At 42.9% G+C, this 12,557-nt stretch overlaps 1 protein-coding gene across 1 annotated transcript; it reads left to right on the top strand.

Annotated features, from left to right (window-relative positions):
- The first annotated feature begins 1,818 nt into the window (after positions 1 to 1,818).
- On the top strand, positions 1,819 to 12,165 carry LOC119442307 (pituitary tumor-transforming gene 1 protein-interacting protein). The gene is made up of 4 exons (XM_037707140.2): positions 1,819 to 2,193; positions 5,039 to 5,094; positions 7,901 to 8,012; positions 9,938 to 12,165. The coding sequence occupies exons 1-4, from the start codon at positions 2,025 to 2,027 to the stop codon at positions 10,201 to 10,203; spliced, it is 603 nt and encodes a 200-aa protein (XP_037563068.1). The 5' UTR covers positions 1,819 to 2,024; the 3' UTR covers positions 10,204 to 12,165.
- The last annotated feature ends 392 nt before the right edge of the window (positions 12,166 to 12,557 follow it).

The following is a 12,557-nucleotide window of genomic DNA, read 5'->3' as shown; positions in this document are numbered from 1 at the left end:
TTTTGCGTGCATTAGTACTGTATTTGAAGGGCACCGGTTTAAGAGACGTGTCCCTGTACATCGTCCCATGTGTACTCAGTGCTCATTCTCTCCCTATTTTTCTCTTTCGATTTCACCTTTCCCTTACCCCTAGTGCAGGGTAGCAAACCGGATGCTATTCTGGTTGACCTCCCTGCCTTTCCTCTCCTTGCTCTCTCTCTCTCTATGCCACCGTCACGGCCGCCTGGATCGGCGCACGCGGCGGGGTTGCTACGGCCGTCCCATTCGACGCGCGCCCCATTCGCAAGTAGCAACCCTGCCGCGCGCGTCGATCCAGGAGGCCATGGAGTTTTTAGGGGCGAAGCTCCTTAGGGTGTGGGTCTGTCCCTCCTCTGTAGTAGTAGTAGTCGTCGTAGTAGGTAGCCACGTCTACTTCTATGAGAAAAAAAAAATTCTAAAAGTTGCGCGGAATCGAACCAGGGACCCCTCGCTTCCGAACGCGCGGCGCTAACCACTACGCCACGAACCGCACATGGACACACGCACCACGATGACAATAAATACCCAACATTAACGAAAGGCTGCGCGTTTCTAACGCGTTTGTGCTAGCGCGTTACGGCCCGTGTAAGAAGCTGGTGTAAGACGCTGTGGCCTCTCCGCCTTACCCCCGTATTCATAAACGCTCCTCGACTTGAACTTGACTTGCCACCGCCTTGGGCAGCGCGTTCGAAACGCGTTGAAGGCGGTGGCAAGTCAAGTTCAAGTCGAGGAGCGTTTGTGAATACGGGGGTTATACTCTCTCAGCAGTCATGTGATGGCGTCGGCAAACGCGGTGCACGTTCCGGCATGTGTAAACGGCTGCGTAAGACCATATGGTAAGACGCTGTGGCCTCTCCCCCTTACTAGAGAGTACTGCACGTTTCTAACGCGTTTGTGCTAGCGCCCCCTTAAGCGGGAGATGGTGCAATGATAATGAAGGGCGCTGTTATAAAATAGGAATGACGTCACATATGGCGCGTGTCATTGGTGGAAGTCAATCGTTCGATTTAGTGCGGCGAGACTGGGCGAATTACACGGAAGATTCATGGTTTACCGATGATTCCCTCCGGAGCTTCGCCCACTCATCATCATTCACCCCGTGGATATGCGGTTAATTCTTTTTTTTCCTTCCTCCATGCAGGCGGCCGTGCCACCGTAGCCGTGGTTCACGTGCTCCCGTGCGGCGGCGCCACAGTCCGAGGGCCCAGCTCATGCATGGCCCAGCTCACGACCTCCTCTATAAACTTTATAGAGTTTATAAGCTTTAAAAAGTTTATAGAGGAGGTCGTGGCCCAGCTGCCCATGAGCTGCCCTGGAAAATGAATTACGCCGCTCGGTTGTCCGCTATTGTGCTGCTACATCGACCCTCACAGCTATCGAGTAGCAGCATACGAAGCCACCGAGCGAGTGCAAAAACGTCGCGATGTCAAACGTCAATAGATTAGGTAATTCTATACTCTATCTGTAACGTTGGCAATGTCCTGCTCCCACGAAACCACAACGGTTTCATTACGTCACAACCCAGTAGCCTCCTGACAAACGAAACCGAAACTGGCTGCTGAAAAAATACTATTATATTTAATTATTTAGAACAATCTGAGGCTTTTACTTATATTTTCTAGAGTTTAGAAGTTTAGGGCCTTTGTTTAACGCAAAACAAATGACTAATCGAAAAGCAGTGAGGACTTGGAGCAAGTACGAGATCAAAAACGCCCCCGAGACTAGATTTAACATCTCTAGACTCCGAGAACTGTGATGCGTGTCATGCGCTTGCGTAAACTTTTATCACGTGGTCTCTTTCTCTCATGCGAGTGTGTGAGTTGCCGAAGTTGGCGGAGTTGCCTGGCCCGCGTTCGCATGTTGATTTCGCTTGCATCGAACTTCCTCATTGTGCGTACGACGAGCCAGTTGAAAGCGCTTGCTGCGGGAACGCCTCACCGCTCCCGCATCGATAAAAGAAGCGTGATCCTTCGGACGTGCTGTGTGGACTGCGTCGAAGCTTAGAAATGTGCAACGTTCAGAGTGCGACGTTATTTTTCGTTATCGCCTGTTGCGTCTCGCCCGTAGTGTTTACATCTGACTCTACCAATGACTCTACACCTGCGGCAACGACAAATCAAGTTCCAGCCATGACAACTGAGTCTCCGGTGTCTACCACGATATCCCCGCAAACAGGTAAAGTTAGAAATTGCTCTTGACAAATGTCAGTTCTGGGTTGTATCAGTCGGAGACTTTCACCCTCCCCATCGCGTTGTAGTGAGCTCAACAAGTGTCGGCGAGACCAGAGATACGCCGACTGAAATTCCCACTTGCCCTCGGCGTTATTATCGCACTAAATGCTTCCGCTGCAGTGTATCTCGAGCGTACTGTGTGGCATTTCCTTTGGCCCTATTGATGACTGAATTGCGAGGAGGAGGCTATCGCAACGGGGGACTACGATTTTTCATAACGAAGCGCAAATATTGCGGATGATTCGACATTCCACAAAAGTAGCCCTCTTTTCTTTTTTTCCCCGCTGTATTACTTTGCGCAAAGCCCGCATTCAGGAAATGAGTAAAATACTCAATCGGTGTTAACGTCAACGAGCGAACTTGTGGTTTTTCCCGACTGCGCTGTTACTAGCCTCGATAACGTGCATCGCCGCAAATGAATGAAGATACACCTCATTTAATTTTGTCGCTTTTGTGTTTGCGTTACATGATGTTTTCGCGTCGGGATCAAGCCCTTGCACCGTGGTTTTATTCGAAGCCTCAAAAAGCGGAGCGCGCAAACTTTCGACTGTGACTTTGACCACCGCATCATTCCGCTTCAGCCGCGGTATGTGCGCATCTAGCGCACTGCGCAACGCAATGTCTGGTTCTTATTGTGATCGGTCACGGCACGTTTGTGCTATGACGCTTTGATTGACGTCTGGCCGTGACTAATGGGCGCTTGCCTTCCTGCCATTTGCGCGCTCGAGCCGACAGTCCCGGCTGCGTTCTGGCCTGTTTGCATCCAACAATGCACTCTTGTGACAGCGTTTACAAGCAGCATTCAATTGATGCCGTGTGTCGCGGTGGCCCCCTAGCCGTGAGATGCATGCTCACCTGTATTAGTAGCATGTAAAGAATCGTCCTGTGCTTGGCTATTAAAAGCGTCATCAGGGGTCTGTCGAACGTGCTTGAGTGAAGAGTATATCAAACAATGCAGATCAAGCATGTCTACGAGTAATTTTCAGGTACATTTGACTTCACTTGTGATTGTTCCCAGGAAGTTCAATGCAGATTAACTTCAGTGAGTATCGGAATTACCGTCTCACTGGACCATTTCTAGGCAAGTTAACTTATCACTCACAATTTCAAGTTGTGAAAACACTTTAGTGTACCGTTGCTTTACATGATAATGAGTACAAACTCTGGAATCCCTTGTTACAATAGTAAGGTGAGCCCATTTTCTGCATCACTTGCTAATGCACCTAATAAAGTTGCCTTCAAAACCTCCATGAACAATACCCACTGCGTTCTTTTAGGGGGAATTTACCATCTGTATGAAACAATGCAACATGTCTATTTGCTCCAAAAAAACTAAAGTAATGGCTGAACTCATCTGAACATGAAGCTTTCACGTTTTTTATATTTGTTTCTCATGTACTATCGACCAAAAAAGGGATCTGACAAAAAGTTGAATATCTCCGCAACCTCAAAACGCAGCGTGGTATTCCCATTTCCAGCCTCTACTGTGCGAACTACATTGTGATGTACCGTTTTACTGGCTACTTTTAAAGGCTGCTTGGACATTTAGCGTTTTCTGAGATCTCATGGTCCATAAACTTTTTTGGTCGATAGTACATACCACATAACATTTTGGCTGCATGTAAAATGAACTTGAGATGGGAGAGATGTAAGTAAATGGTGTGAGAAGTAACTGATAGTCTAAGAAATTACAATGATAAATTCTGAAGAAATATCAAGCTTTAAAGTACTGTATGCTAAGACGTCCCTAATTTAAGTGCTTTGCTTGGCAATTTTTGAGAACTGAAAGGAAAGCATGTGGTGGATCCGTTCAGTCTGATGCGGACTTTCTATAAAATAGTTTATTGGACATTTAGGACATGCTGTTGTCTTCATTCCAAGTGCTGCTTTCAGCCATATGTGCACATGAAGTGGTTGTTCTTTCAGCTGCATTCTGTTATTGTGAGGCATGTTATATGGTCAGCGTCTCGGCACGTAGCTTCAGCTGCTATTGCGCGATACTCATTTAATGTCGACAGGCTTCTATTCACATTATTTTTAGTTCTCTATCTTTGTTTTTGTCTGTCAAAAAGAGCTGATGAGCGATTACTGCATGACAACTGTGCAGCTGTACATATCACTAGAGCTGTTGGCATTGTGCAAGCATCCTGTGCCACCTTGCTGTATGCAGGGTGTAAGCTTGTAGCACTTGCGTTGGGCCAAGCTTGCAGATGTAAAGTACTATTTCAGCTTTTTCAAGAAATCAAGCCTTAGCTGAAAATTGTTTGCTTTTAAGATGGAACAAATGTTTAGAGGAAGTTGCAGCAATAAATGGAGAGACAGACTTAGCATCAAAGTATGTCTTGTTATTCTAGGGCTTTTATTTTTTTTGCTATATGAAAATTTTCATCTTGCATGTCCTGCACCTAAACGTACGTTATTTGTTTTGCCTACTTTGCGTAATTGATTATGAAATGAAAGAATCGTTAAAACATGCAACCTCTAGGTGGGATAACGTAACAATTCCATTACAATCTTTTTACTTTTAACTCTTCATTAGTGGTCTATTTGTCCCACTAATAACATCAGTTTTGTTTCTTTCAAGCAGCAGTTATCATTAATTTGCACTTTTTTGCTGAGAAATGGTAGCAATGTGATATTGCATTAAAATTTGCAAGTTGTTCTCTTGTATGTACTCAGATAACTTGCTTACTGGAGCCAACAGTCATGTTTTCACGTATCGTGCCTTGTTTTTTTGCATTTGCTGAGCTCGTGGCAATGCTGTTGACAGCTGGTATTTTGTTTTTCAGCGTGTGCTCAGAAGACAAACACGTCTTGTTCCGACTGCTTAGCAGCTGGCACTGGGGTATGTATGAGAAGTAAACTTGTTCATCACATACAATGTACTGACGTCATAACTTCTAGGAAGTGTCTGCAGCATAGGCTAGCAAAATTTTTGTACAATGTGCTCATGTCTAAAGGAGACATAATCCATAAAACAGATCTTGAAATGCACCAGAACACACACAAAAAAGAGAATGGAAAAAAGCAGACAGGACAGCACTTCGTACTTCATGCTGTTTACATGCTTAAACAGTTAAGACTTATTCTAAATTAAAAAACTTGCATTAACTGGATGTTTAAACCAAGTTTAAGATGCATAGAGATTGGAAGATATTCTATTTTTTTTTTTGGCTGTACTTTTGAAATGTTAATAAATGTGCAAATGGGTAAAACATTTATGTTTACCATGCCCACACAGGTGTACTAACCCACAACTAGTCATGCGTTAACCTACTTATTTCACAGTAGACAGAGTAGTAATTGGATGGTTTTTTTTTTTCTTTCAATAAAATGAAAAGGAAGGTAAAGAAATTACTGTTGACCGTTATATCCAGCCTTAAAGTGTGCTACGAAATACACTGGCGTTACAGCTAACAGTTTCCCAAAAGTGTGTGAGAAGCTGCTCAGGATAATCTTGATTGTAATACCAATGCATTTTTAGCAGATTTTGCTGACAGATATCTCAAAAGTGGCGCTAGAGTTCTGCTAAGCAACATGACTTCACTGCTGCTTGACTTTAATTTTGCAGTCAAAATGCATGCCCTAACGTTAACAGTTTAAAGGTTAAATAGTGAAACTTTTTAATTAGCTACTTGGATATTGTGATTTGTCAGGCAAATAATGGTCGCCTCTTCAGGTAACCTACCTGAGCAGGCCGAATTGCACTATATGCTTCATGCAATTAAAAAAAAGCTATTCGAGCCAAAAAGAAATGGTATACTATGCAAGCAATCTTGGCGGAGCTGTTAATTGCCCAATTTCTTTTTAACAGCCATTGAATAGCACCATATAAATGAAGCAGGCGGGTAGTCGGCGGTTAAACCTTGATATAACGAAATTCTCAATATAACGAAGTATTTGACTTTTCATAACCTCTTGTCCATAGAACACCATGTATTTAAAACCTCGATATAACGAAGTGTGTTTATACGCGATTTCAATATAACTAAATTTTACTGCCTCCACAAAGGAATACCGAGACAATAAATAGAAACCTCCGCGGATGTAGATTGGTGCTTGATTACAAGCGGCTGCTTGCGAACGCACCCTGTCAAATTGTGCGCGAAGAGCGACCACCAAAGTGGAGCAGCGTCGTGTCCAAGTGCGATAAAATCCCATCGCGCCCCGTGTTCTTTAGGTGGGAGTGAAAGCGTGGGAGGGTGAGACAAGAAAGATGATGGCTTCACGAGTACTGCCTTCCCGTGCGAGCAAAGGGAAAGAGAGGGAGGAGAGCAAGCTTGCGGCAACGCGATCAAGCGCGAGAGGGTGGGGGTCAAGTGGGGGCGCCCGTGTCTCGATTTCTGGCGCACGCCTCCTCGGCCGTGGCTGCGCATTGCTGTAAGCACGGCTTTGCGCATACGCAGCCGCGCACCCTGCTTTAGACGGAATCTGCCACGTGTGTAGAGTGGGCGTGCCGAGACGGCGTGGCATCATGTAAGCTGTCTTCCCACGCGTTTAATATTGGAGGTTGCGTTATCTCGAGTTTTGAAAACCCGTTGAAGCGAGAGGCAGACGAAGCATTCGCTGCTGGCGCTTTTCATGATAGCGTCATCCCAGTGCGGGCGACGCTATCAGCCGCGGGGGCGGAGTGTACGTGAAAGTGTGGCTGGCTTCGCTTAATTCGCATCGCCGATAGGAATATATCGTCGACGTGGCATGAAACCGTAACCACGAAAAGCACTAAATTATTGAAAACTATCCTTACTCTGCACAGTTGCATCCCTAGAGTGAAATACCGAATCAGTTTAGATTGATGAAGCATTCTGGAATATATCTACTTTCTTTGATTCTGCAGTAATAGGCTGCTTATTTGAAGAAAGAATGATGGTGAAAGTTTCATTTTTGAATTTTTCGCTGAACCCCAGGGCCAGTACGTCAACTTGACGCCACGAATTGCAAAGTATTTTTTCACATTTTAGCCATTGTGGTTCAGTAAAAGTTATTCAAACTTCCGAAGTTCACTCTTTGGCTCTTTTAGAATATTATGTAGTCCATATTTACCGATGAAAGCCTAACTAGGCCTCAGCAGACGGCATCAAAATCCATAACATCAGCGCAAGCTGGTGCTGGAATTTCAAGGCAGCGGCACCGCCTTTCTTTCGTATTTGTATTTCTTCTGGCTTACCAAGCGTTGTCTCATGGTGAGAGTAGCTTCTTTTTTTCTTTTTGCATTGTGGAAGGGTAATTTACTAACACAGCTAAAATATATTTTTCTCTTTATAGTCTCTTTAAGCATAACAGTTGAGTTTATTTTTTAGAAATAATCAGTTTGATGGCATTTCACTTAGTCAAGTAGTAAATCCATATCAAATGTAGGATTCTGGCAAAAAATGTTTCGTTAATAGGTTAACAGATGTCTTAGCTTCCACTTGGAAGCCTTGTTCTGAAAAGAAACTGCCATAGAACATTAACATTAAAAACATTTATTCTTTACTAAAAAGAAAGCACTTTATGCTTTGTGAACAAGATCTTCATGCGGAAGCCAAAACGTGTTTAGCCTATTATATACAACCGTTTTCCTTCAGCATTTTACGTTTTCTTCTGAGGGTACTTCAGAAGCGAGGCACTGTCTTTTTTTCTGAAGTTACCTCTTTGGTTTGCCGTTCTAGTGTTACTACTGTTCTACTACAAGAAGATGCGGCTTCTATCCCTACAAGAGGCTAATCCCAAGCCATGATGAGTGTGCCTACTTCTCAGAAGTATACTGGGGCGTCTGCTTTAGTAAGTTTCCCTGCTTCTGCTCTCTACATTTGTATGGTGATATTTTCCACAGCATCTGTCCTCTCCCCTTCCGTGTAATATTTTCTTTTTTAGTGATGCACAGTTTAAATGTTATTATAATAAAGCCGCATCCAACACGAAAATATGTTGGTTACATCCAATATCCCTCTCATAAGCATTTGTTACGTGCTGATATTTTTGAGAAACATTTTAGAACGACTTCATTATATACATTAATGCATTAGATAAATGTCCATTGTATAGATGTTCCACAGTAGGGATTCACCTCATAGACAGGATTCTGTGACATTCTGCATTTGGACATGATGCAACAGTCAAATCCTGGCTGCTGCAGTTGGATAGCAATGGATGCAAAATAATTGTGAATAAGTTCTTATAGTTAAGAGGAAGCTTAAGCTTGGGCCCAACTCCGATGTCGCCTATTCAAATACATGTAAAACGCAGGAAAGCTTTTCAGAGATAACCACTGGGCCGGTTTCAATGCAGTTTGTTGCATTTGAGAGAGAAAGTTAAATTCTAGTTACTCTTGGAAGCGGACTTTTGATTTAAGGCCTAAAGTTTTTGAAGGTAATTTTAAAAAATTGTAGGATTGAAAAAAGTAGAAGCATAAAATTAACAAATTCATAGCTCTAAACCAAGAACAGATATTGCACTTCTGTAAATTGCACCCGTTAGAGCATCCGAAGCGGAAAAATTCGATATGTAACTTTATATCTTACCTGAATTTGAAGTTTTACTCACATCTAAGTGCTTCGCGTGAGAGCCATGTAACAATATATAAATTTTGTCCGGTTTAGAAGTAACATTTGGTGTAATTTACAGAATTGTAATATTGTTTTTCGTTGCTGATTTGCAGAGTTAGAAACTTGATAGGTTTTCTGAGAATTTGCGATTTTTGCCAACTTTAATTAAAACATTGACAGCGTAAATCGCAAATTCGCAATAAACTGTCACTACATTTTAACTTTTTCTTTTAAATGCAACAAACATCATCAAACTTGATGTAGTCGCTGCCAAGAAAAACTATTTCTATTTTCCTATGCATTCAGATAGAAGCCCCCGAGCTAAAGCTTTCTTTTAAGTGAATATTAAATAAACACAGCTTGTTAGAACCAATCTGTCACCTACTGCGTAGTTTCTCGTAGTGTACTGCACAGCTTTTAGACCCCAGTAGTTATTACTTGTAAGCGGACTTCAGTGCAAGCCGTAGCTATTGCAGCATGCCACTTGGTTCAGGCAGGCACTAATACCAGCAGTAAGAGGGAAGCGTTCAAACCATGTGAAAGCTGTGTCGAAACATGGAAGTCCTTTATTATATGCCAGCAATTGGCGGGCTTGACATTCGTTAGCCTTGAAAGAAATGTAGTCACGGCCAGTTGTCAATCGCTGAACACTGAGACAGGCAAGCTTCTGCAATGTTCCACTTGATGATGATTTATGGATTTTATTGGCACAAGGGCAGAATTTTGTTGTAGCCTTGAGACTGTTTGTTGTACTGTGCAGACAAGCACTGTGATTGGAAACTAAGTGTACCATGCAACATAGGGTGTAGGTGAAAAAAAGTGCAGGTGCTTGCAGTAAGTTTTGACTTATTCTTCGTTAACTGCCACTTCAATTGGTAATCGGTGCAGAAAGCTTTCAAGAACTTACCGGAGGTATTCATTGTCCTCTTTCCCTCTGACGTATGTTTTGTGAGCACATGCACTCATACACACATTTACACAGTTTACATCTTGTTTGTAGGTTTAGGTTCTGTATTAGTATTATACAAGAGACTGTGGAAAGCATAAAAATCTACCAGCTGAGGTCTTGTACATTTTGGCATCCATGTTCCTGCTTGAAAACTACTACTCTGCATCCTACTTCACTGCTTGTATTGGTCATTATAATTTCCTTCAATACAGTTTCTCTGCAAGGCACCGTGATTGCTATCAGCGTGGTTGTCGGCACTTTGTTGCTGGCACTAGTGGTGTGCTGTTGCTGTTGCTGCCGCAAGCGCCAGAACAGCAAGTGGCTGCGCGACATGGCTCGCATGGAAGAAGAGCGGAGACAGCGTCAGGAACGCGCAGATGAGCGACGAGCTGAGCGCAAGACGCGCAACGATGACATCCGACGCAAATACGGCCTTGTCCGAGACGAGACCCCACCTTACACTCGTTTTGACCACTGATTTTTTTCCTGCAAGCAGCATAGCATGATGGAATGGTCGTTGCAATATGAGCTCTATCTTGGGCAGTCTGATCTGCCACACAAACCGGCTAGCATGCTAGAGTTGTAACAGCAAACAGCTCAGCCACAAAAGGTGCAGCTATGGCACATGCTTTCTCCATGCATATTTGAAATGCTGATGTACATTCAGCAAATTGGATGACATAGTAACTCAACTCGCTGCTCCCTTGCTTCAACGAAGATGAAGTTTATTTCCTGAAGCGAGCAGTTTTATGCACATTTGGCGCATTCGCGGCTGAATACTAGAAAAGCATGTGCACACATGCACCTGGCTACATTACAGCTACTGTTATTTTGCAATTTCATTTTGTAGGGTACCTTTGTGGTTGCTTCATCATATTCGTCAATGAAGGCAACAAGAGATTGAGAGGTTGTAATATTAGGTTAGATGAAGAAGTGAAGAAAGGCTTATAAGCTACCCTGTGCCTTACATGTTTGTGACAGAAGGGCAGTGTGGCACAAACGACCTGTGGTGCGTGCTTTTTTATGATTAAATGTACGCTGATGATAGTGCAAATTTTTAAAACCTGCAGAGGCCTTGATTACCTTCAGATGAAAGCCCAAGAATAGGGAGCATGTCATATGTTCAACACCACTCTTAATTTTTTTCTGCCTCTTGCAGCTAAATTTTAATTATTATAGGGTACTTAGTTTTGTTGTTGCACTCACGCAAACTTTGTGGAACTCTCAGGTGTATATTTCTTATGCATTGTTCAGCGTGTGGGGTTATTACACATTCCTAGGCACAGCGACCTTGTTACTGTGTGCTTCTACAAGTGCAGTCTTCCCTTTCTTAGATTAATAGAATTTTCAAGGAGTTTTACTGCGTACAGCCTACATACAGTGCCTTTTCTCTTAATTGTTGCCAGTACTATGTTAATTTTTGTTTGGAAGTGCCTTGCAACCTACATTTAACATGACCCATGCATTCCAAATGTAAAGAGTGTTTGGCATGGCAGTTCCTGCTTAATTAAAGTTTCTTGTTTTCACCAAAATTTATTGTTCTGTTCTGCTGCTTTTGTTTGTCATTCCACAATGTCTTTCTTTGTGTAGTTGCAATGTGTCACTGAGTGGACCTTGAATGTTTGTTGGGTTAAGGCTGCATAATGTTAGATTTCTTGAATGTAGTTGAAGCTGGCTATACCAAGCCCTAGGAAGAAAAAGAAACAAAAATTTTATATGGGCAAAGTTTTGTTTAACATTGTTACAGAATTTGAATAAAGAACAGTAAAGGACTCAAGAAACTGTTTATCAAAAGAATGAAATTTACAACAACAAATGAACAAAGTAGGGGGGGGGGGGGGTACTCATATTCTGAGCAGCACATTTTGTCTCTTTGAATGGGCAGTTGTTTGTGGTGCAGGCATCTGTGAAGTGAATGTGGCTGCCCAGGCAGTTATACGAGTTTTCTCATTATCATAATAACAGCATTCATTATGGACCCAGATATGTAATCTGTTGGTTTCAATGTTGTTATTGATACATACGAAATACTTTATTGTATGCCCCTGTATTTTAACGGGCTAATCAAGAAGATAACTGAGCACAAATTATCTTGAGGTGAAAGGAATCTTTTTTTTTTTTTTGCCTGCTGATCTCTGTGGAGCTAAAAAAATGGCATGGTGCTCTGTGGCCATTTATCACATGTGTTCCAAAAGCTATCACATGGTGTACTGTGATCTCTATACAGGGTGCATGTTTTGTTGAATGCTATGTGGACGGTGTGCACTGCAAGGGATGTCTGCTTGTAAATGTTTGCGTCACTACTTTGATAGCAAGATAAGCAGGGACATGCACCCTGCTACATACGAGAAGCATTGAACTACAATGACTTCTGTTTCAAAAACAAGAAGGGAGAGGGGGATAATTTGCTAGGCATAATAAAGGTCTTCCGTTATTCTCACTGGTGTCTTGACATGTAGCATTTTGATGTCCACCCAACTTTCCTCTACCCTTGTTGCTTCTTCAGGCTTATGCAGTTCTTATGTTGTGGCTGACTTTGAGCAAGTGGCTCCATAACAATATTTTATAGAATTTTGTTTGCCAAAAGCAACGTTCATAGCTCACCCAGCCAAGTCTTTTTTTAAAATGTAAGGTCCTGTCCCGTAACCCACAATTGAAGTGAGGGTGTTAGCTGAGGATGTGCGTTGTATCAAGATATCGCAACTGCCTCGCACACTGCATCAGCAGGGCCGGATTAAGTGCTGAGGGCCCGGTTCAAAAAAAAACAAGCCCCCCCCCCCCCCCCTCCCGCCTTACCCTCTAGTCATTCTTGAGACTTGACGCTTTTTAGAA

This window comes from Dermacentor silvarum, chromosome 2, assembly GCF_013339745.2.
Source record: "Dermacentor silvarum isolate Dsil-2018 chromosome 2, BIME_Dsil_1.4, whole genome shotgun sequence".
Taxonomy (NCBI): domain Eukaryota; kingdom Metazoa; phylum Arthropoda; class Arachnida; order Ixodida; family Ixodidae; genus Dermacentor; species Dermacentor silvarum.
Note: the sequence above shows the minus strand (reverse complement) of the source record. Positions and strands in the feature narration are given on the sequence as shown.